This window comes from Podarcis vaucheri (genome assembly GCF_965113315.1).
Source record: "Podarcis vaucheri genome assembly, chromosome: 10".
Lineage (NCBI taxonomy): Eukaryota > Metazoa > Chordata > Lepidosauria > Squamata > Lacertidae > Podarcis > Podarcis vaucheri.
The window spans coordinates 70,537,045-70,557,054 of record NC_138748.1 but is presented as its reverse complement, the minus strand read 5'-3'; the positions used below and the strand labels follow the sequence as shown (position 1 = coordinate 70,557,054).

The 20,010-nt window shown below is 50.5% G+C and overlaps 1 protein-coding gene across 2 annotated transcripts in view; it reads right to left on the bottom strand.

Annotated features, from left to right (window-relative positions):
- The window catches only part of TNPO3 (transportin 3), a 44,805-nt gene that overhangs the window by 13,514 nt on the left and 11,281 nt on the right, over window positions 1-20,010 (bottom strand). The window contains exons 2-15 of one of the 2 annotated variants that reach the window (XM_082238793.1): window positions 18,960-19,160; window positions 17,147-17,220; window positions 14,790-14,946; window positions 11,904-12,047; window positions 10,530-10,705; window positions 9,048-9,186; window positions 7,955-8,101; window positions 7,715-7,822; window positions 6,698-6,789; window positions 5,361-5,500; window positions 3,790-3,981; window positions 2,599-2,690; window positions 1,711-1,787; window positions 168-252 (exon numbers count right to left, since the gene is read on the bottom strand). In XM_082238793.1, coding sequence (XP_082094919.1) covers window positions 168-252; window positions 1,711-1,787; window positions 2,599-2,690; window positions 3,790-3,981; window positions 5,361-5,500; window positions 6,698-6,789; window positions 7,715-7,822; window positions 7,955-8,101; window positions 9,048-9,186; window positions 10,530-10,705; window positions 11,904-12,047; window positions 14,790-14,946; window positions 17,147-17,220; window positions 18,960-19,160 — 1,824 coding nt within the window. The remainder of the gene's footprint in view (window positions 1-167; window positions 253-1,710; window positions 1,788-2,598; window positions 2,691-3,789; window positions 3,982-5,360; window positions 5,501-6,697; window positions 6,790-7,714; window positions 7,823-7,954; window positions 8,102-9,047; window positions 9,187-10,529; window positions 10,706-11,903; window positions 12,048-14,789; window positions 14,947-17,146; window positions 17,221-18,959; window positions 19,161-20,010) is intronic. The other variant, XM_082238794.1, reaches the window with a different exon arrangement.

The following is a 20,010-nucleotide window of genomic DNA, read 5'->3' as shown; positions in this document are numbered from 1 at the left end:
CCGGGGTGAGGAGGAGACAAGGTCAACTGGAATCCAAGCTCCACCTGTGCAATCACGGCTGAAGTGTGCCACAGAGGGCAAGCCCACATGGGTGACCCGGGCAAGTAAGCCAAGCCGCTTCACCAGTCGCCCTCTGGAGTGAGCAGGGGGGGGGCGTCTCCACCTACCTCCTGGATGACTTCTCCACCTACCTCCTGGATGACTTTTTGGCACGGGTGGGTCTGTCCATTTTCTACAATGGGATTGGTATGCCTGCGGGGAAAGAGACGGAGGGGTGGAAGGGAATTCGTGGGCGAGCTGGGCTGGAGAGGCAGGTGCCAGCTTCTCCTCCACTGGCAAAGCTTAACGGGACAATTGCCCCGGGGAAGGAGGACTGCAAAGACAGAGTCCCCGCCTTCCCAAAAAAGCAAACCAGCAGAGATCTGAGAGACGTGCGGCAGACAGGTTGGCCCATCCTGAAACCTCAAGAGGTGGGGAAAGGGCCCCTTGCAGATCTAACTGCACCCCCAAAAGGCAAGACCTTAGGGTGGAGCTGGACAGAATCAGCTGCCAGGAACCAAGTGCAGGGGAAGGAAAACACAAAAGTACTTGGATATGTGGAGAGCAGGAAGACCAATCACCTTTGGACAAAGGCTGGAAACAGATTGCTGCTTCCCAAATCAGGCTAACGGCAACAGATTTAAAGTCAGAGAAGCAAAAACAGAGCTGCAGAGTTGGGAGACAAGGCTGGGTGAGGAGAGGCCCTTGTAGATTTAGCCAGCAGCACAGCAGAAGGAGAGAACGGGCATTTTACACACCCGGCAAACTTCTCTCTGCTATCCTAATAGTGCCCTTTTAGCTGCTATGGCTTCTGCCAAATGATCCCAGGGACTGCCGTTTGGCACACCCAGAATTCTCCCAGAGATCCCTATGTGGGCCTCTTTGTTGCTCCCCATCCCGGTCCGGAAATAAACAGGTTCATGGGGGGAAAGGTAAAGGTAAAGGTACCCCTGACAGTTAAGTCCAGTCGCGGATGACTCTGGGGTTGCGCGCTTATCTCCCTCTATAGGCTGAGGGAGCCGGCGTTTGTCCGCAGACAGCTTCCGGGTCATGTGGCCAGCAGGACTAAGCTGCTTCTGGCGAACCAGAGCAGCGCACGGAAACGCTGTTTACCTTCCCACCAGAGTGGTACCTATTTATCTACTTGCACTGGCGTGCTTTTGAACTGTTAGGTTGGCAGGAGCAGGGACTGAACAACAGGAGCTCACCCCGTCGCAGGGAATTGAACTGCCAACCTTACGATCGGCAAGCCCTAGGTTCTGTGGTTTTAGACTACAGCGCCACCCGCGTCCCTTTCATGGGGGGAAGGGAGCGGCTATTAAAACTAGCTGAAGCTCTGTTGTGCGGCTCTTCCCAAAGGAGCCTGGACAGAAGGATGAGAGAGGAGGGAAGTTGTGGGGGGAGAAGGAGGGAGGAGGAGGCAAGCAGAGAGCAGAAGACCAAAGTGGAAGACGGAGGAGCGTTATCTGGGGCTCTCTCCCCACTGCCACAAATTCACCTCCCGACCACAGAATTTCAGCTCTGTTGGTGCAGGAGTCGAGCGAGTGTCCAGGAGATCCTGATCGAAGACGTCCAGAAGAAGATGCACTCGCTGTTTCAGGTGAGCAGCCTAATGGTTATTATCACCCCCATGGGTACAGGGAAAGACCCCAGTCCCCAAAAGCTTCTTACCTAAATATAACAGCAAGGCGATCTAGGGGCACAGTGGGGTCTGAGGAGAGGCCATTGCTCGGCTCCTGAGAGAGCAGCTGGGGAAAAGAGAAGACACACAAGACGGCTCAGGGAGGGACGCGGGACTCCCCTTCCTCAAGGAGGGTGGCCAGGAAAATGTTGCCTTGTTGCCGGCACTTGGGGAGGGGGTCTCCATGTTCAAGCCGCAGGTTGGGAAGACCACTGGTGGGCACCGAGAGTGCCAGCGACAGTCCCTGAGTCAACCCCTCGCCCCGGTTGTGTGGCTGATAATCTGAGGCTCGACTCAGGGGTGGCTGGGAGTGACACGCTTTATTAAATGGGGCTGGCATTTCCAGAGGCAACCCAAGACGACCACCACTTCCATGGCTTAATTTGTTACCCAAACGTCATCAGCAGATCCGGCTTAAAATTCAGTTATTAAAAACCGTTGGAAAAAACCGAACTATAGTCAAAAGAACAGGCAGGGAGTCATGAAAACAAGGTATCTCAGGTGTCAGGGTCAATGGACAGAGGTGCGTCTTCGGAGAATGTCGAAAGCTGAGCCATGAAGGCACCAGGAACACCTCTGTGGGGATTTCCACATCTTATGGGGCTGCTACAGAGAAGGCCGCCTCCTAGGCCGCATCGACCCCCAACTACCCAGAGGGCCCCCTTTGCTAATCCTAACACCCAAGAGGGTGTGTAGGGAAAGAGATGGTCTTTTGGGACAAGGCTTTCCCCCTTTGAGCAAAACAAACAAAATGTGCGTTTTTAAAAAGCGTTTCCCTTTCTTCCAAACAACAAGGGCTTGCTTCCAAGTCCTCCTTTACCAGTTTTTGTCCCAAAGCTCAAAAACCCTCCCTCCCTCCAGGTAAAGCGGCCTCGTACCTTTTTCAGAGCCATCACCTGAACGGCACAAAGTTCACTGAGACACGCAGAGATCTTCTCCAGCGGGAGCCTAGCCAACACCAAGGCAGTCCCTGAAGAAGAAGGGGAGAGGCGGGCACTTCATAAATGAAACCAGCCCAGGGACCAAACCCAGCCTCAAACGGCCAGACTGACAGCAGCCCTCTGGGGTCTCCCATTTCCCCCTGAGAACCAGTGTGACGTGGTGGCAAATGGGGAGGACTAGGATGGGGAGGGGAGACCAAAGTTCAAACCCAGGACTAGGAGTGGGGAGAATGGTTTCCTGATTCCGGAAGGCCTGTAGCTGAGGGGTAGAGAATCCACCTTGCATGCTGAAAAGTCCCAGATTTACCGTATTTTTCGCTCCATAGGACGCACTTTTTCCCTCTTAAAAACTAAGGGGGGAAGTCTGTGCGTCCTATGGGGCGAATGCAGGGGGGAGGCAGGCAGGAAAAGCCCCCAAGAGCCGCACACAAGCTTCGCTCTTGCGGGCTTTTCCCCAGGAGGGAGAAGGGACTGACGCGGCCAGTCAGTCCCTTGCCCCTCCTCTTAGAAAAGCCCGCAGGAGCCCCACACTCCTTAAAGGGTGCGTGGCTCTTGTGGGCTTTTGCGGGAGGTGGGGGAATTGACATAGCCGCGCGCAGCCTCTCCAGCCGGGAGAGGCTGCGCAAGGCTAAAGAAGCCAAGGCAGCGAGCGCGATCCATCCCGCTCGCTGCCTTGGCTTCCTCTTTAGCCTTGTGCGGCCTCTCCAGCAGGGAAATATTATTTTTTTTTCTTGATTTCCCCCTCTAAAAACTAGGTGCGTCTTGTGGTCCGGTGCGTCCTATAGAGCGAAAAATACGGTAATCTCCAGCAGCATCTCCAGGTCGGAATGGGAGAGACCTTGGCCGGAAAACCTGGAGAGCATCTGCCAGCCAGTGTGGACAACACTGAGGTGTACTCTGCACCTAGCTAAACACTGCCACCGCACTCTGCTTGTAGAAGCCAAGCATGTCAGCGAGGAGGCTACACTGTGCCAGTATTCCTGGCATGCTAGCTTTCCAGAGGCAAGGGGCCTTCAAAATATGCTGTGCTGTTGCAGGAGGACACCAAAGACGTGGTCCAGGGAAGCCCCCTCTCCTCCCCTGTGGGGCTGCCCCCCCTGCCGCTGCTATCACAGAAGGAGAACGTACCTTTCAGGAGCCCCACAGCTGCTTCGGGCGAGAGCATGAAGGAGTCCAGGGAGCGGGCAATTTCCAGCAAGCCGCTGAAGTGCTGGGCCATGTGGTCACGGCAGACGGAGCAGATGTTGTGAATGGCTTTGGCCGCCACCGAAGCCAAGGACTTCTCACAGAGGCCTTTCATCAGGTAGCCAAGGACAGGATCTGTTGCAGGGAGAGAGGGCAGCAGAGGGAGAACGAATGAACATATTTCTTCTATTATTAGTATTATTTCCACCCTACATCCGAAGATCACAGGGCGGTTTCACAACACTGCAGGGCCTGCAAGACAGAGCTGTTCCACCTGGCCTTTGGTTTGGACTCAGTCTGACCCTTATGTTTTTCCTCCCATTATGGTTTTGGGCTACTTTTAAAATGAGGCTGCATTTTAAATTGCATTTTAACCTGTAAATTGGTTTTCCCCCCCTATTATGTTTTTACTGTAATTTTACTGGTGTTAGCCACCCTGAGCTCGGCTCTGGCCAGGGAGAGCAGGGAATAAATAAAATTTATTATTATTACTATTATTATTAAAATACAAAATGAGAACACAAAATGCATAATAAAACAAAAACAAACTGATAACACTCCCACTGCCCAACATACCAACTGTGTCCAGGGCAGCTGTCTACCAGCTCCATCTGGTACGCTGGTTGAGACCCTATCTGCCTGCGGACTGTCTCGCCAGAGTGGTGCATGCTCTGGTTATCTCCCGCTTGGACTACTGCAATGCGCTCTATGTGGGGCTACCTTTGAAGGTGACCCAGAAACAACAACTAGCATATTTTTTGCTTTATAAGACGCACTTTTCCCCTCCTAAAAAGTAAGGGGAAATGTGTGTCTTATGGAGCGAATGCAGGCGGGAGGCTCTGATCAGCTCTCCCTTTAAAGAGCCGCGTGGAGCGTGTGTGCGGCTCTTGGGGGCTTTTCCCCAAGGAGGGAGACGGGCTGCCCTTCTCCCTCTTTGGGGAAAAGCCCCCAAGAGGGAACCCCCCGCACACACGCTCCGCACGTTCTTTAAAGGGAGCGCGGCTCTTGGGGGAGCCTTAGCCGTGTGCAGCCTCTCCCGGGCAGGGGATGAAGGCTCCCCTTGCCCAGGAGAGGTTGCGCGCGGCTAAGCAAGAAGCCAGGACAGCCAGTGGGATTGGGAGAGGCTGCGTGCGGCTATCCCATAAGCCAGGACAGCAAGTGGGATTGGGAGAGGCTGCGTGCGGCTATCCCATAAGCCAGGACAGCAAGTGGGATCGCTGCGCAGCGATCCCTCTTGCTGTCCTGGCTTCTGGGATTCAGAATTATTTTTTTCTTGTTTTCCTCTTCCAAAAACTAGGTGCGTCTTATAGAGCGAAAAATACGGCAATCCAGAATGCGGCAGCTAGACTGGTGACTGGGAGTGGCTGCCGAGACCATATGACACCGGTCCTGAAAGACCTACATTGGCTCCCAGGACGTTTCCAAGCACAATTCAAAATGTCTCTATCCCCATCGTCCAGCCCTGATGCTGAGGCCCAGCTCTGAGGGCCTTCTGGCGGCTCCCTCGCACTCACCAAGGAAATGGGGGTTCCTGTCCACAACTTCACTCATTTCGCCAACCAGCTCGATGCTAGTGTAGCGGACGGCCGTGTGCACCGATTCAGGCAGGCGTACCACCCCTTCCAGCACCTCCACCAGCGTTGGGTTGTTCTCCCTGCGGGCAGGAAATGGCAATTACTCCACAGCAACAACAAAAACAAAGCTCTGCAAGCAGCTAGTCCATAACGGGGCCTGAGCGGAGAGCCTCACTTCCGCAAAGAGGGCAGAAAGTGCCAGCAAAAAGAAAGGTTTCACGTCTCTAGTCCTCGCCGTGGAGAGTGCAGTGAATTGGTTTGTGCCAACCTGAACTTTTCCTACCCACTTGTACTTTAAAGAAGAATGGGAACTTTTTACAAACTATTTAAAAAGACAACAAAATGAACTGGACTCCTGGGCAGGTTTCAAATACAGTGGTACCTCTGGATGCGAACGGAATCCGTTCCAGAGCCCCGTTCGCATCCAGAAGCGAACGCAACCCACATCCGCACGTATCGCGATTCGCATGATGTCATTTTTATCGTCTGCGCATGCGCAAGTGGCAAAACCCGGAAGTAACGCGCTCCATTACTTCCGGGTCGACGCAGCGCGCAACCCGAAAATACTTATCCCGAAGCTACTTCAACCTGAGGTATGACTGTAAACTTGCACAGATTCAACCCCCAACTCTGGGGTTGTGGTGCTCATCTCGCTTTATTGGCCACCGAGGGAGCCGGAGTACAGCTTTGTGTCATGTGGCCAGCATGACTAAGCCGCTTCTGGTGAACCAGAGCAGCGCACGGAAACGCCGTTTACCTTCCCGCCGGAGCGGTACCTATTTATCTACTTGCACTTGATGTGCTTTTGAACTGCCAGGTTGGCAGGAGCAGGGACTGAGCAACGGGAGCTCACCCCGGCGCGGGGATTCAAACCACCGACCTTCTGATCAGCAAACCTTAGGCTCTGTGGTTTAACCCACAGCGCCACCCGCGTCCCTAGGTTAATATAGTGGATAGATAATATAAGGATGTATACAATTTTACAATATGCAGAGAACAATATGAGTTGAGAAATCAGAGAGAGGAGCTTCTGGGGGAAGTCTTGGGGAGGGGGAAAATAATGAAGATGATTTGTTTTGATAATTTGTTATGTTGATATTGTTAATAAAAATGTTTTTTTAAAAAACCCTGAACTTTTTCTATGGTTTATTACAGTAGATTAAGGCATGAGTTTGACCCAAAGGCCACTGGCTGGTGACTAGGATGCACACACAAATGCAAAAATGAATTCATGGTCCGTGGCCCACCCCCTCTGGGACGGTGCTGGCAGTACTCACTGGTCAACGCTCTTGGCTATCGAGGCCATGATGAAGAGCACAGCTTCCGTTACTTCCCACGGAGGATTGCCCTCTTTCAGGGTAGCATACAGCTGTGAAGAAGAAAAAAATACAAGAATTAAGTATTCAGGGACATGAGCTTTTTCGTGGATGCACTTTAACCATAAAGTCACTGTTAGGATGGACTTTCCGTCCAGTTCGAAAGAGGAGCAGATCGAGGGTTTTGGACCTCAAGGGCAGAAAAGAATTAATGCAGTCAAAGTGGATGCGTGTCTGCGGAAAACAGAAGGGTAAATGGCCTTTAAGAGGGCCCCAGGGACCAACATAAGGCATGCCAGTGAAAATGGGTTGTACTTTGTAAAAAAAATTATTTAGCAAGATGTATATGCTGCTCAATCGAAATAATCTCCTTTAGCCATTGGTTCCCAAACCTTTTATTTCATGGATCACTTGGGAATCGCTAACTGTCTTGGCAAACCACTTAATAATTTTTCTGCCACTGTAGCAATTGTAATGTGCTGTGCTGTGTGGTTTTGTATTTTTACACACACCATGAACCCCTGAACGAAGCTCAGAGACCACTGATGGTCTGCAGATCAGAGTTGGGGAACCCCTGCTCAAGGAAATCTACATAAAACACTATAAAGCAGTCACTGAAAATGGCAATAAAGGCAGACTTGAAAAAGAGCGGAAATCATTAAAATTATGAAATAAGCCACATTGGGTCGGAATCAACTACAGAGTTGTATTAGCTCGGCAAAAGGACTCCTGCCCCCTTCTTCCTCAAATCTGCTCTGGAGGACTGGGAGAACCCCACAGATCAGCAACCACGGAACGATCACCTTAGTGCTACATTGAATTCCACCCTTTAAAAATAAATAACAAGCTTTACAAAAGCAGGAATTAACGTGTGGACATGCACTGGGAAGCGAAGCCCTTTCAACTCCTCCACCCTCAAAAGCCAGGAGACGCCAGCGGCATTTCGGACCACGCCAGACCAACCTGTTCCCCTCTCACCTGGGCAAAACACTCCACAGAGCCAACCAGGAAGATCAAGTCCTTCACGAGGTCTGACACTCTCATCCGGAACTCTCCAAAGTCGTCCGTCTCCTCGGGGATTCCTTCCTAGCAGAGGAAAACAAAGGAGGGAAGAGGGAGGGAGGGAGCGTAAATAACTACCAGCAGCTCCCCTCCTGAGGGCCAAGTACAAAGGAGGCGCAGGGGTGTTTGGGGGCCAGGAAGGAGAGGCGGACGTACGTGGTCCGGATCCAGCTGGCAGTGTCGAGCCAGGGCGTGAAGAAGCCTCTGAATGTAGGCCTTGAAGATGCTGTGGATGACTACGTCCTCCGTCTTGTACAGGTGCTCCCCCAGCCGGTACCAGAAGTTGAAGGAAATCTCCACCACCTGCCATGGGCAGGAGACCCATTTATTTATTATTTATTTCCTAGCATTTTTTTAAAAAAACCCTTTTCTTTAAATTTATCATCATCATCATCGTACCCCCAGCCACTCTGGGCGGCTCAAAGCATATACAAAAACAAAGTAAAATATCAAACATTCCTGATACAGAGCTGCCTTCAGATGTCTTCTAAAAGTTATGCTGTTCTTTATCTCCTTGATGTCTGAAGGCGCCACGACCGAGAAGGCCCTCTTGCCTGGTTCCCTGTAACTTCGCTTCTTGCAGTGAGGAAGCCGCCAGAAGGCCCTCGGGGTCGGACCTCATTTGTTTGTTTGTTTGAGTACGTTAGAAGGTATATTAAAAGTTCCCAATGAAGCAAACGTAGAAAGGGACATCTAGAACTAAATATATGGGAACAGATATAGAACTAAATATATGGGAATGCGGGTGGCGCTGTGGGTTAAACCACAGAGCCTAGGACTTGCCGATTAGAAGGTCAGCGGTTCAAAGCCCTGTGACGGGGTGAGCTCCCGTTGCTCGGTCCCTGCTCCTGTCAACCTAGCAATTCGAAAGCACATCAAAGTGCAAGTAGATAAATAGGTACCGTTCCAGCGGGAAGGTAAACGGCGTGTGCTGCTCTGGTTTGCCAGAAGCGGCTTAGTCATGCTGGCCACATGACCCAGAAGCTGTACGCCGGCTCCCTCGGCCAGTAAAGCGAGATGAGCGCCACAACCCCAGAGTCGTCCGCGACTGGACCTAGCGGTCAGGGGTCCCTTTACCTTTTCCATACCAATATCAGAAGACCCTTTTAAACTGTTTCTCCCTCTCTCTCTGTGTGTGCAACACGGCATCACCCAGCACCCTCCTGTTGCCTGAATGGCCTGCCCTGCAGGTGTCTCCACCATGCCAACAACCCGGAAATTGAAGGGGCAGGAGGGGCGGCCTTCCTACCTCGTACTGCGGGTGACCTGCGCATATCAAGAGCAGTTCTATTGTCCGCAGGTCCCCCAGGCCTTGGCCTGGGGTGCAGACAATCTTATCCAGAAAGGTCTCGCAGAGTTCCGTGAAGATCCGGCAGTAATTGAGAACTCTGAAGGGGGGAAAATGAGGGGTAAGCAGTGCTCTAAGTCAGCAAGTCACAGCCTGTGCCACGGAAATGCCCATCTCAGGCAGGAAGGGCAACAGGGCAACGTCATTCATTGCCCCCTCCCCATATTTACCACTGTCTCCTGCTCCCCCATCTGCGCTGGCTGCCACATCCCCCCACCCACCCAATGGGAAGAGGAACAAGCTCTGCAGGAGAGACCCCGGTCTGCATGCAAGCCTTTGGCAACTCCAATTTAGAGGAAAGGCGGGTAAGAGGTGCCAAGTTAGAAGTTTATAAACTTAAGCATGGCACAGAGGAAGCGGATAGAGAAAAGGTTTTGTCCCTCTCTCCGAATTCAGGACAGGTAAAAAGAAGTAGTTCTTCACATAGCACATAGTTGCAGCTTGAGAGTGTTAAATATCTAGACAGACACTAGAATGATGTAGTTTTTAAAAAGCCAGAGTTAGGGATGGGAAGGCCGGGGGGGGAATTGGGGGGGGACTGGAAACCAAGTTTTTTTCTGTTTTTTTCCAAATGACCTTGGGGAAAAACCTGTCCCCCCCCCCCATTTTTCTGGTTTTCCACATCTCTAGCCAGAGCGTACATTTCTTAACAGGAATAATAATAATTTATTATAATAATTTATTATTTATACCCCACCCATCCGGTTGGGTTTCCCCAGCCACTCTGGGCGGCTCCCAGAAGAATATTAAAATATAATTATTCCTCCAGTATTAAAAGCTTCCCCTAAACAGGGCTGCCTTCAGATATCCTCTAAAAGTCCGATGGTTGTTTATTTCTTTGACATCTGGTGGAAGGGCGTTCCACAGGGCGGGCGCCACCACTGAGAAGGCCCTCTGCCTGGTTCTCTGTAACTTCGCTGACAGTGCAGAGACAGATTGCCCTTTCCAGGGTGGGAATTGTTGCTTGAAACTTTGCTCAGGATCCTAGGACACAGGCAGCTAGTTCCATATGGCCGGGGGGGGGTGCGTTAATAAATAAGGATGATTGAAAGGCTTAAAAAAAAAACCACAGTGTACAAATTAAAACCGCAGCCCACGTTTGAAAGAGAACTTTCAGAAGCAGACAGTGGAGAGCAGGAGAGGACAGAGCAGGTGTACTGTTCCAAGTCCCAAATCCAAATGAGAACACTTCTTTGGGTTGCTAAAACCTGTGTGTGTGTGTGTGTGTGTGTGTGTGTGTGTGTGTGTGTGTGCATGTTTAAAACACAATACAACTGAAAACTGGAAGCAGAAATCCAGCACAGATGTGCCTTCGATCTTTCCTCTCCTGAACCTGCCGTGCACAGACCACTCTCCCCGTAAACGGTTACTCCGGCAACTCACTTGTCCAAATCCTCGCGAGCCACGGCCATGTGGTAGGCTGCCTCAAGCGTCAGGACCCCCTGAAAGAGCTGCAGGGCTAGGGGCAGGTTGGTCTCCACGTTCTCAATGGCGTAGAGCGCGGAGCAGACGCAGTCGGAGGCAGCTTCGTGCAGGTTCGTCGACGTCTTGTCCTGTTGCTGAAAGGCACCGGGGAGGGGGAAATGGGCTTAATCCTCTGCTGCAGGGATCTCATCCAGACTGTGCCCACCACCCCACCCCAGCACAAACACAGAGAGAGACGGGTTTTGGTTATGCGCACTTTCCTTCCACGAGGACTCCTGTGTAACCTCTGTGTAGCCTACGAACAGATATACGGAACGCAGAAATGACCCGAGACCACCTGCTCAAACAGGGGTCCGAAAAGCAAAAATGCAAGAAGGGTAGAGGGCAGCATCAGACGACAACCAAGGAACAAGTAAAGTGAGGCAAATGTGGTCCAGGATACAGAGGGTGGAAGACGCAAGTCTTGGGGGGAAGAAGAAGAAGAGTTTGGATTTGATATCCCGCTTTATCACTACCCAAAGGAGTCTCAAAGCGGCTAACAATCTCCTTTCCCTTCCTCCCCCACAACAAACACTTTGTGAGGTGAGTGAGGCTGAGAGACTTCAGAGAAGTGTGACTGGCCCAAGGTCACCCAGCAGCTGCATGTGGAGGAGCGGAGACACGAACCCAGTTCCCCAGATTACGAGTCCACCCCTCTTAACCACTACACCACACTGGGAAAGGGAAAGGCCTGACAGATCAAAGGAAAGTGATGGAACTCTTTCAAAAACAGCCTTCGGCCAACCCGGGGCCTGTTTTGGACTGCAAAGTCGATCAGCCCCAGCCAGGACAGTTCTTTACTATAAAAGCACCCCCACCCTTGAAGGAGATTACCCCCGACCCCCACTTCTGCATCAAACAGAGCAGAGACAGTGGGCTGGAGGAGGAGGAGGAGAACGCTGTTTTTTCCATCAGACATTGTTTGACTGCAGGAGGCATTGCAAGCTCTTTTCTGCAGTGCAAATGCTCTGGTGGGCAGCCAGCCCCCTACCTCCCAGTAGAGGGTGGGACTAGACAGCCTTTGGGTTCTTTCCAGTCCCCTCTTGTTCTGTGAACATGCAGTAAGCTGCAGGCAGGCACAGAAACAGAGAAAGAGAGCACTATGCACACATCAGGACATTCCAGTCGCTGACTGTATCCTAGCGTAAGACTGGGCCGCTCTCCCTTCAAGATCTGCCCAGATGAAGCCTTTGCAGCAACCAAGGCTGCACTGAAGGCCTCCCCGATGCCACTGTCCCCTGACATGGTGCCAGGCTGCCCTCTGCGAGAGAGGAGGGACCCTGGAAAACTCACCAGAACCTCAAAGAGCAGTGACAGCAACTTGCTGTTGGCCATGAAGGTGCTGTCGAGGACGCCCAGGTTGAACCAGCTGCCCAGGCAGCGGAAGATCTTAATCAGCATCTTCTCGTCGTTGCCCGCCTTCTCCACGCAGGTCATCTGCAGGGAAGAAAGGGAAATTGGGAGAGGGGGCTAGGGAGACCTCGCAGTGGTGCTGATGGAGGAGCTCAGCACATCCCCAACAATGCAATCTGTGCATGTGTGAGTGCCTGCAGTCTGCAGCTCACATGCAGGTGCCCTCCAGCTGTTTTGCAGTAGGGCAAGCTGTGCTGGCTGATGGCAGCTGCATGCCAAAAGGGGCCTTATGGTCTGCGTGTGTGGCTTGGGAGCTGCACGGTCAGGGGAAAAACAATGCTGTCCAGGGTTGTAAAGACTGCAGAGAGAATAATTGAGTGCCCTCTTCCCACCTTAGATCAAATCTATGCTGTCAGGTGCCATAGGAAAGCGGCAGAGATAGTGCAGGGTAGTGCGCACCCCGGAAATGATCTCTTTCAGCTTCTGCCTTCTGGAAGAAGGTATAGAGTTATAAAGGCCAGGACTAGCTGCCTGAGAAACAGTTTCTACGCAAATGCAGTTCTGGTTCTAAACGCAGCATAAGGGGTCTCTATAGTATAGTGTATTCTAAAATGGGGTTTCAGAGTTTTATGGGGGGTTTGGATGTTTTATGTAGTTTTTCAATTTCATTGTTCTGCATGGGACAATGACAATAAAGATATAATATATCATGGCATCGTAGAAGGGCTGCTCTTTGCCAGCGCTTGCCCCTCCCTGGGCAGCCTTCCGAGAAGGGGGGGGGGTGGGTCTGAATTCTGCCTAACGTAACATCTCTCAAGGTTGCCAGCCCCTATTTCAGTGACGGCAGAGACAGAAAAGCAGCCAAGGTCTGAAGCGGGATTCACAGAGGGAACCAGGGAATGCAGGAAGGACCCAAACAGGAAGTACATTGTGCCAGGAGACAGTCGGTCAGTGGGCAAAGTTATTCCAGCTCACCCCGAGTGACTCAAAAGTGGAGCCTCAGCAAAATCAGGCAGGGAGGCTGAGAGAGACCATGCTGGCCTCAGCAACTTTGCTGTCTTAGTCAAACACTGAGCCTGGATCACGGCAGGGCGCCAAGGGAAGGGGGGGGGAATCCCCTCCATTTTAAACTGGGGGAGGGCTGCCCAGCAAAGTCCTGCCACATCCTGCCCTCATCCCGTTTGTCCTCAAAGCTCATCCTCTTTTTGAAAAAAGCTGCCACTATTTCAATGGGGGCTGAAAGCCGTCACCCCCTTAATCGATGAGCGGAATCAACCAAAATTTTAGACGAAGAATTAAGGCAAAAGAGGAAAGCTGCAACGCCCAAGTTAATTGACTGAGTAATGTTTAGTTAATTGACCTGGAGAGTGGCATCTAGGCTGTGATTCTCCAGGATACTCTAGCACCAAAAAAATAAATGGGGGGGGGGGGGGTAAACTTGGCCAACGTTCTAGTTCTGGCTGGGAGATCAAAAAGCAATGGTCATGGCAGTTAGGGGTTGTAGAAAAAGTTACGGAACGTAACAGACAACTTAAGAGGGGTTAAATCCAAAACGTGACTTTAAGTCACTTGGTCTCCGCTTCTTGAGTTTCTTTTGAGAAGACAGGGAGCAATCCTCCCCCCAGATCTCCCCATTATGGACAGGCATCACAACCTGAACTGTTCTGGTTCTTAGTTTAAAACCTATAAATTATCTTCATGTTGCTGCCTGTGTATTTCCTTCATGATTGTTTGGATTTTGTCCTTTTTCTGTGCATCCACGAGCACCACTGGAGCTAGGTTCGTAGCTATGTCTTACGTGCCTGTACTCTTCTTGTTCAGAGGTTTTTATGCACAGATTGGATACGGCCTAGGACCCTCGTACCTACGGGACCGCCTCTCCCGGTATGGCCCATGGAGGACCTTAAGGTCCATAAATAGCAACACCCTAGTGGTCCTGGGCCCTAAGGAAGTCAGATTAGCCTCAACCAGAGCCAGGGCCTTTTCAGCACTGGTTCCGGCCTGGTGGAACGCTCTGTCTCATGAGACCAGGGCCCTGCGGGATCTGATTTCTTTCCGCAGGGCCTGTAAGACAGAGTTGTTCTGCCTGGCCTTTGGCTTGGAATCAACTTGATCCCCTCCCCCTCTTTCCTTTTTCCTTCTGTGATGGAACTCCTATTTGGGGACTTCCCTGGCTTTTTCCTGGCCCACATAGGACCAGTCTGGATAGTTGGCCTTGGTGAAGATTTGACATTTTCATCCCCAAAGAGGTTTTGATTTGAGCTTCTACTGAAATGAGGCTGCATTTTAATGCTGTACTTAATCTTGTTTTTAAGTCGTATTTTAATCAATTGTTTTTATACCTGGTGTTAGCCGCCCTGAGCCCGGTCTTGGCTGGGGAGGGTAAAAATATTATTATTATTATTATTATTATTATTATTATTATTATTAACCCGCCATGAATGCTTTAGTTGAGATTCCTGCCTTGCAGGGGAATGGACTAGATGATCCTTGGGGGTGTCTTCCAACTCTACAATTCTATGTAATTTTTGCGAAGCTGAAAAATCTCAATAAATTGAAAAAGGAAAGCAATAGGTCCCCCCCCCCATTACTTTGCAGGCAGCCTATGAGGTATCAGGTCCTAGACACAGACACACACCCTAGGAGCATGCAACTTTAAGTTCACAGTCGTCCAGGGAGGTAGACAAGGCTGAGAGGCCCCAAGTTGCCCACTGAACTCCAGGGCTAAGTGAGGATTTGAACCCAGACCGTCCCACCTGCACGCCGAGTTCTCCAGCCACTCCACCCAGCCGGCTCCCAGGCCCTCCCTCTTTCCTGGCTGCTTACCAGCAGAGAGACCACTGTGCTGGAGTAGTAAGCCAAGTCTTCGATGATCTCAGTGCGGCGGTTGGCTCCGATGCGCAGGGACCGGCTGTGGACCTCTTCCGGCAGCACGGTCAGGATCTCCAGGAGGAAGGGCAGCGAGGTCACGTCATTGTTGTACCTGGGGTTCCAGGGCGAGGGAGGGGGGCGTTGGGGGAAGGGAAGGGAGGAGAAACGTGAGATGGCAATGAAAGGGGACTGCTAGGGGTACCCCCCCCGCCAGCCCGCCAGCAATACAGGCCCCCAAGTTCTTGACCCCGATTCCAGAGGGTGGCTGTCCTAGCTGGGCAAAAGAGCCTGGGCGATTGCCTAAGAACTACTAATGCTATTCAGGTTTGGACTTGATCATTCGCTCAGTTAAGCAATCCTGGAAGTCCCATGCAAGAGCAGGGCGAAGCATGATAAACATGTTTTCGTGCTTTAAAAACACACACACACACGCACAAATTTGCACCCCTGCCTCCGTGGCAAATAACAGAGCTGCAATTGTCCAGGTTACTCCCCCCCCCCTTTAATCTATCTGGCGTTATGGTTTTGTCTTCCAAGGAGATTGAGAATACAGCTTCTCAGCTCTGAAATAATTTGGACTCTTTATCGCAGCTTTAAAGGGACACGGGTGGCGCTGTGGGTTAAAACACAGAGCCTAGGACTTGCTGATCAGAAGGTCGGCGGTTTGAATCCCCACGACGGAGTGAGCTCCCGTTGCTCTCTCCCAGCTCCTGCCAACCTAGCAGTTCGAAAGCACGTCAAAGTGCAAGTAGATAAATAGGTACCACTCCAGCGGGAAGGTAAACGGCGCTTCCGTGCGCTGCTCTGGTTCGCCAGAAGCGGCTTAGTCATGCTGGCCACATGACCCAGAAGCTGTACGGCGGCTCCCTCAGCCAATAAAGCGAGATGACCACCACAACCCCAGTCGGCCACGACTGGACCTAATGGTCAGGGGTCCCTTTACCTTTACCTATCACAGCTGTAACCTATATTCTCATTCGGTCAAGCCAGTTTCTGCATAGACAACAGGCTGGCTTAAGAATACAGTTTAAGACATCCGGGGTGGCGCCATCGGTAATGGCGGACTCCCTCTGATCCGGAGGGACTGGCTCTACGGAAATCGGGTCTGTTCCGCTATGGCGAAGTGGGGACCCTTTAAAAAATCACAGGCGGGTGAAGCCTGTGACCGTGGGACTCGGCGGGCACTTTTCGCGCCCCCCCATTTGTAAAGGAACCCAATTACGGGCTCCGGAGCGAAGCGGGGCAAGCGGCGCGGTGCTGAGAGTCAACTGCTTCTTCCGTGGAGCGAAGCCGCACAGCCGTTACCGGAGAGCGCTACCTTTTTCCTGTGACAATTTGGCTACAAAAACAACTACCCGTGAGTAGGTTAAATCTGGACAATTGGACTCTAAACAACGACCCGTGAGTAGAACGGAAAATTGGACTGAGAAATTCCTTTAATTTTGGCACTGAAGCGGGAAGGTCTAAACAGGAAGTCAGCCTTCCGCTTTTTGTAGAAAGATTAAAGCAAAGACATGGCAAGCTAGAGTTTAGTAAATCGTTTGTAAAGGATCAACTTTCATCATCTAAAATTACTGAACCCCCTTTGGAAGCAGGAGAAGAGGGGTGTTTTTTTTCTGGACTGTTAGGTCGTTAATCACCGTCAGAGGAGATTCCGAAGATACAGCCGGAGGAATAGCCATTTCAGCTCAGTCGTACGGACAAAAGGGACCTTAGCCCCTAGGAGTTGGCTCCTATACTGGTACCCTTAGCGAGTATGTGGGGCAGGACCTTGTCAGTGGTGGTTCCTAGCCCCCACCATTCAGATCATCATTTAGCCTCTGCCCTTCCCCACTTTGACAAAAATCACAAACACTGTTTTGTTCGAATACACCTTTGATGGCTGCCTGTTTGTGAGCAAAGGCTGGAGGTGCTGCTGTTCTTACTAAGCAAGCCGTCCCTAAATCGATTTTACTCTTCACCGTTTTCTGTTAAGTTTCAGGTTGCCAGTCGGAACGCAACCATGTGCATGAAAAAGCAAAGCACGAACAAACCAACAGGCAGTCCCCAGACCCACTAAACCTCTCCCACCTGTGACACGCAGCTCCCCACGTGGCTGGAAGCCGTTTCCGAAGGCCCAGAAGGGCAGCCCACCACCACCACCCCAAGAGAATCTGCTTTTACACAGAGGCACCTCATCTGGGTTTACCACTTCACACACCCGGGGCCATCTCATGTCATCAGCACTTTGCATAACCATTACAGGGTACAGAAGGTTTAACTGGAGGTGGGAAGTGGGGAGAAGAGGGAGATTTGTAAAGGGAGCCACTTACTTTTCAACCAGTGTGTGCACACAGCCCTTCCAGGAGGCCATCTGTAGGGCGAGGTCTGCTATGGCTAACGCAAGCTGCAGGGGGAGAGAGGCGGTGGGAGAACACAAGTCAAAGGCAGGCGCTTCCAGCTAAAAGATGTAGCTCCCCTTTCCATCCCTTGGCCACGAGGCTCCAAAAATAACAGACTGGCAAATCAAATTACAGGAATTGGTGGAGACGGCTCAACTGACTAGGAAACTCAGAGGAAACTCAAAGCAAATATTTGTGGGAAAATGGGATGGTTATAGAAGATATGTTCCAAAATACAATAATAGTTTTGACTCCGTGCTAGCATTCAAGTGACAAAGGAAGTAAAAGGAGGTGGATAACAATTAAGGATTTATTATGTTTTCAGAATGTATCGGAAAATTTATATAGAAAGGTTTATTGTTTTGTGTACATTCGATTGCAAGATAAAATATATGCAAAGGGACTTGACAGGAAGTCCAAGTTGAAGAAAAGATTTTGTAAAATAAAAGGGGGGGAAATATTTACTTTCATTATTATCATTTTGTGGTGGGTGGGTATGTGTCTGTACATATGTGTCTTTTTGTATGGAATGTTTGGGAGGAAATAAGACGGTAAATAACAAATTAAATATTGATGTATGTAATTTTTATTTCTTAATTATATTTAGTGGTATTATGGTTGTACTATTTTCTTGTAACATAAAATCATTCAATAAAAATCATATATATATATATATATAAAGATGTAGCTCTCCACCGCAAGAAACGGTCCGCTGCAATTGCGCCTGGCTTTCAGTTAATGCAAGAGCTGCCTGCTGGATGAGTTCAGACCAAGGGGTCAATCAGGTCCAAGAACCCTGCTTGACACTAAATAGCCAGGAAGCCCCCAAGACAGACACGAAGGCTAAAGGCAGGTGCCCGCTGTTGTCCCCCAGTCACCAGACTGGCATTCGGAGGTAGACTGAGGAAGAGGCAGGCTACCTTTTGAGAGTCCACTGAGCTGCCAGGGCCAATAGGTAATAATAATAATAATAATAATAATAATAATAATAATAATATTTTTTAATTTATATCCCGCCCTCCCCAGCCAAGGCCGGGCTCAGTGTGGCTAACAACAGTAAAGTAACACAGCATTCTAAAATCAGTTCAAAATCTAATTAATGGCAAACACTGGGCCAGAGTTCTGCGAGGATTACCAAAGGAGGGGGTCAGAGTGTGCCTTGGCCAAAGGTCAGGTGGAACAGTTCTGTCTTGCAGGCCCTGCGGAAAGATGTCAAGTCCCACAGGGCCCTAGTCTCTTGGGACAGAGCGTTCCACCAGATCGGGAAAACGGCAAAAAAGCCCTGGCTCTGGTTGAGGCCAGCCTAACCTCCCTGTGGCCCGGGACCTCCACGATGTTTTTGTTTGAAGACCGTAAGGTCCTCCGTGGGACATACCAGGAGAGGCGGTCCCGTAGGTACCTAGGCCATATAGGGCTTTAAAGGTTAAAAGAACATCAGATGGGTCTGCAGGTTCAGCGTTCCATCTAGTCTAGACTCCTGTTCTCACAGTAACTAACTAGATGCAAGCAGGACCCGTGCACAAAAGCCTTCTCCTCTCCTGTGGTTTCCAGCAACTGGTATTGTTGAACTGGTTTCAATGGGAGGCATACTACCTGACAGTGGAGGCAGCACACAAACCAACCCAGCCAGTAACCACCGATAAAAGATACCCCTCCATGAAGCCCCCTTTAAAAGCCATGCAAGCTGGTGGCTGCCTTCTGAAATGGCCGCTCTCTCCCCACAGACGTGGGGTTCACTGCTCACCTGGGTGACGATGACAGGGGACATGTCTTTCAAGTTCTGGATGTGGGTGAGCAGCGAGTCCCGCAGCGAGACGTGAGAGTCCGTCGGGAGCTCGTAGAACGAGGTCTGGATCTTCATCTTCATGGTTTGAGCGGCAAAGTAGCACGATTCCACATCCTGCCGGATCTGCAGCAACTGATCCGAAATCTCCCAAGCGTGGACCTTGGGGCGAGACAAAGGGGGAATGGATGCCATCAGGGCAAAAAAGGCAGGTGTAGTGTGTGTGTGTGTGTGTGTGTGTGTGTTTATCAGCAGCTTCAAGCTCCAAAGAACTTGTTTCATAGGTCAGTTGCAAAAGACAGCCAGCGAAGGAGTTCCCCGATCTCCCAAAAGACCCTAAAAACTTGTATTTTTTTAGTTATTATTATTCAATTATTAGATCTTTAGTTATTATCCCAGTAGGTGTCCCGGATTTGGAAGTGAATGGTATGGGGGAGACAGCAAAGTACTGGAGATGTAAAGATCTGACTTTGAAAAGCTGGATTGAGTCCATCCAGTTTGCTGAATTAATTAAACAGTTTTAACAGCGTTTTGAACAAACATGCAATTGATTGTTACTGTTTTCACTGTGTTATGAACTTCCTTAGTGGGCTGCACCAACTACTATTCTGAACTATGCTTTTCATAGGTCAGGGCATGCTGGGGATGAGTTTATGGGACCAGCCAAGGGAGCAGTGCAGAATGAGTTGCGTTTCTCCCTTTATTTTATTTTATTATTTTTATTTTATTGGAATTTTATTTGCAACATAACCCCCACCCTCCCAATACACAAATCCACCCTCATTAAACGTGAACATAACATACAGTGAGCATAAAATGCAACAATACAACCAACCAACTAAAAGACTTCCTTTATCCTTTAAAGCAACGAGGAAACACCCACGACACAGCCTTCACACCCACTCTCTTTTCCGGGGCAAGGTTGTTGCACCCATCTCGCTATCCTTCCAGTCCCAGGCAGGATGTTACAACACCGTCCTCAAGAAAAAGGGAAGGAGTAGATGTAGAAAAA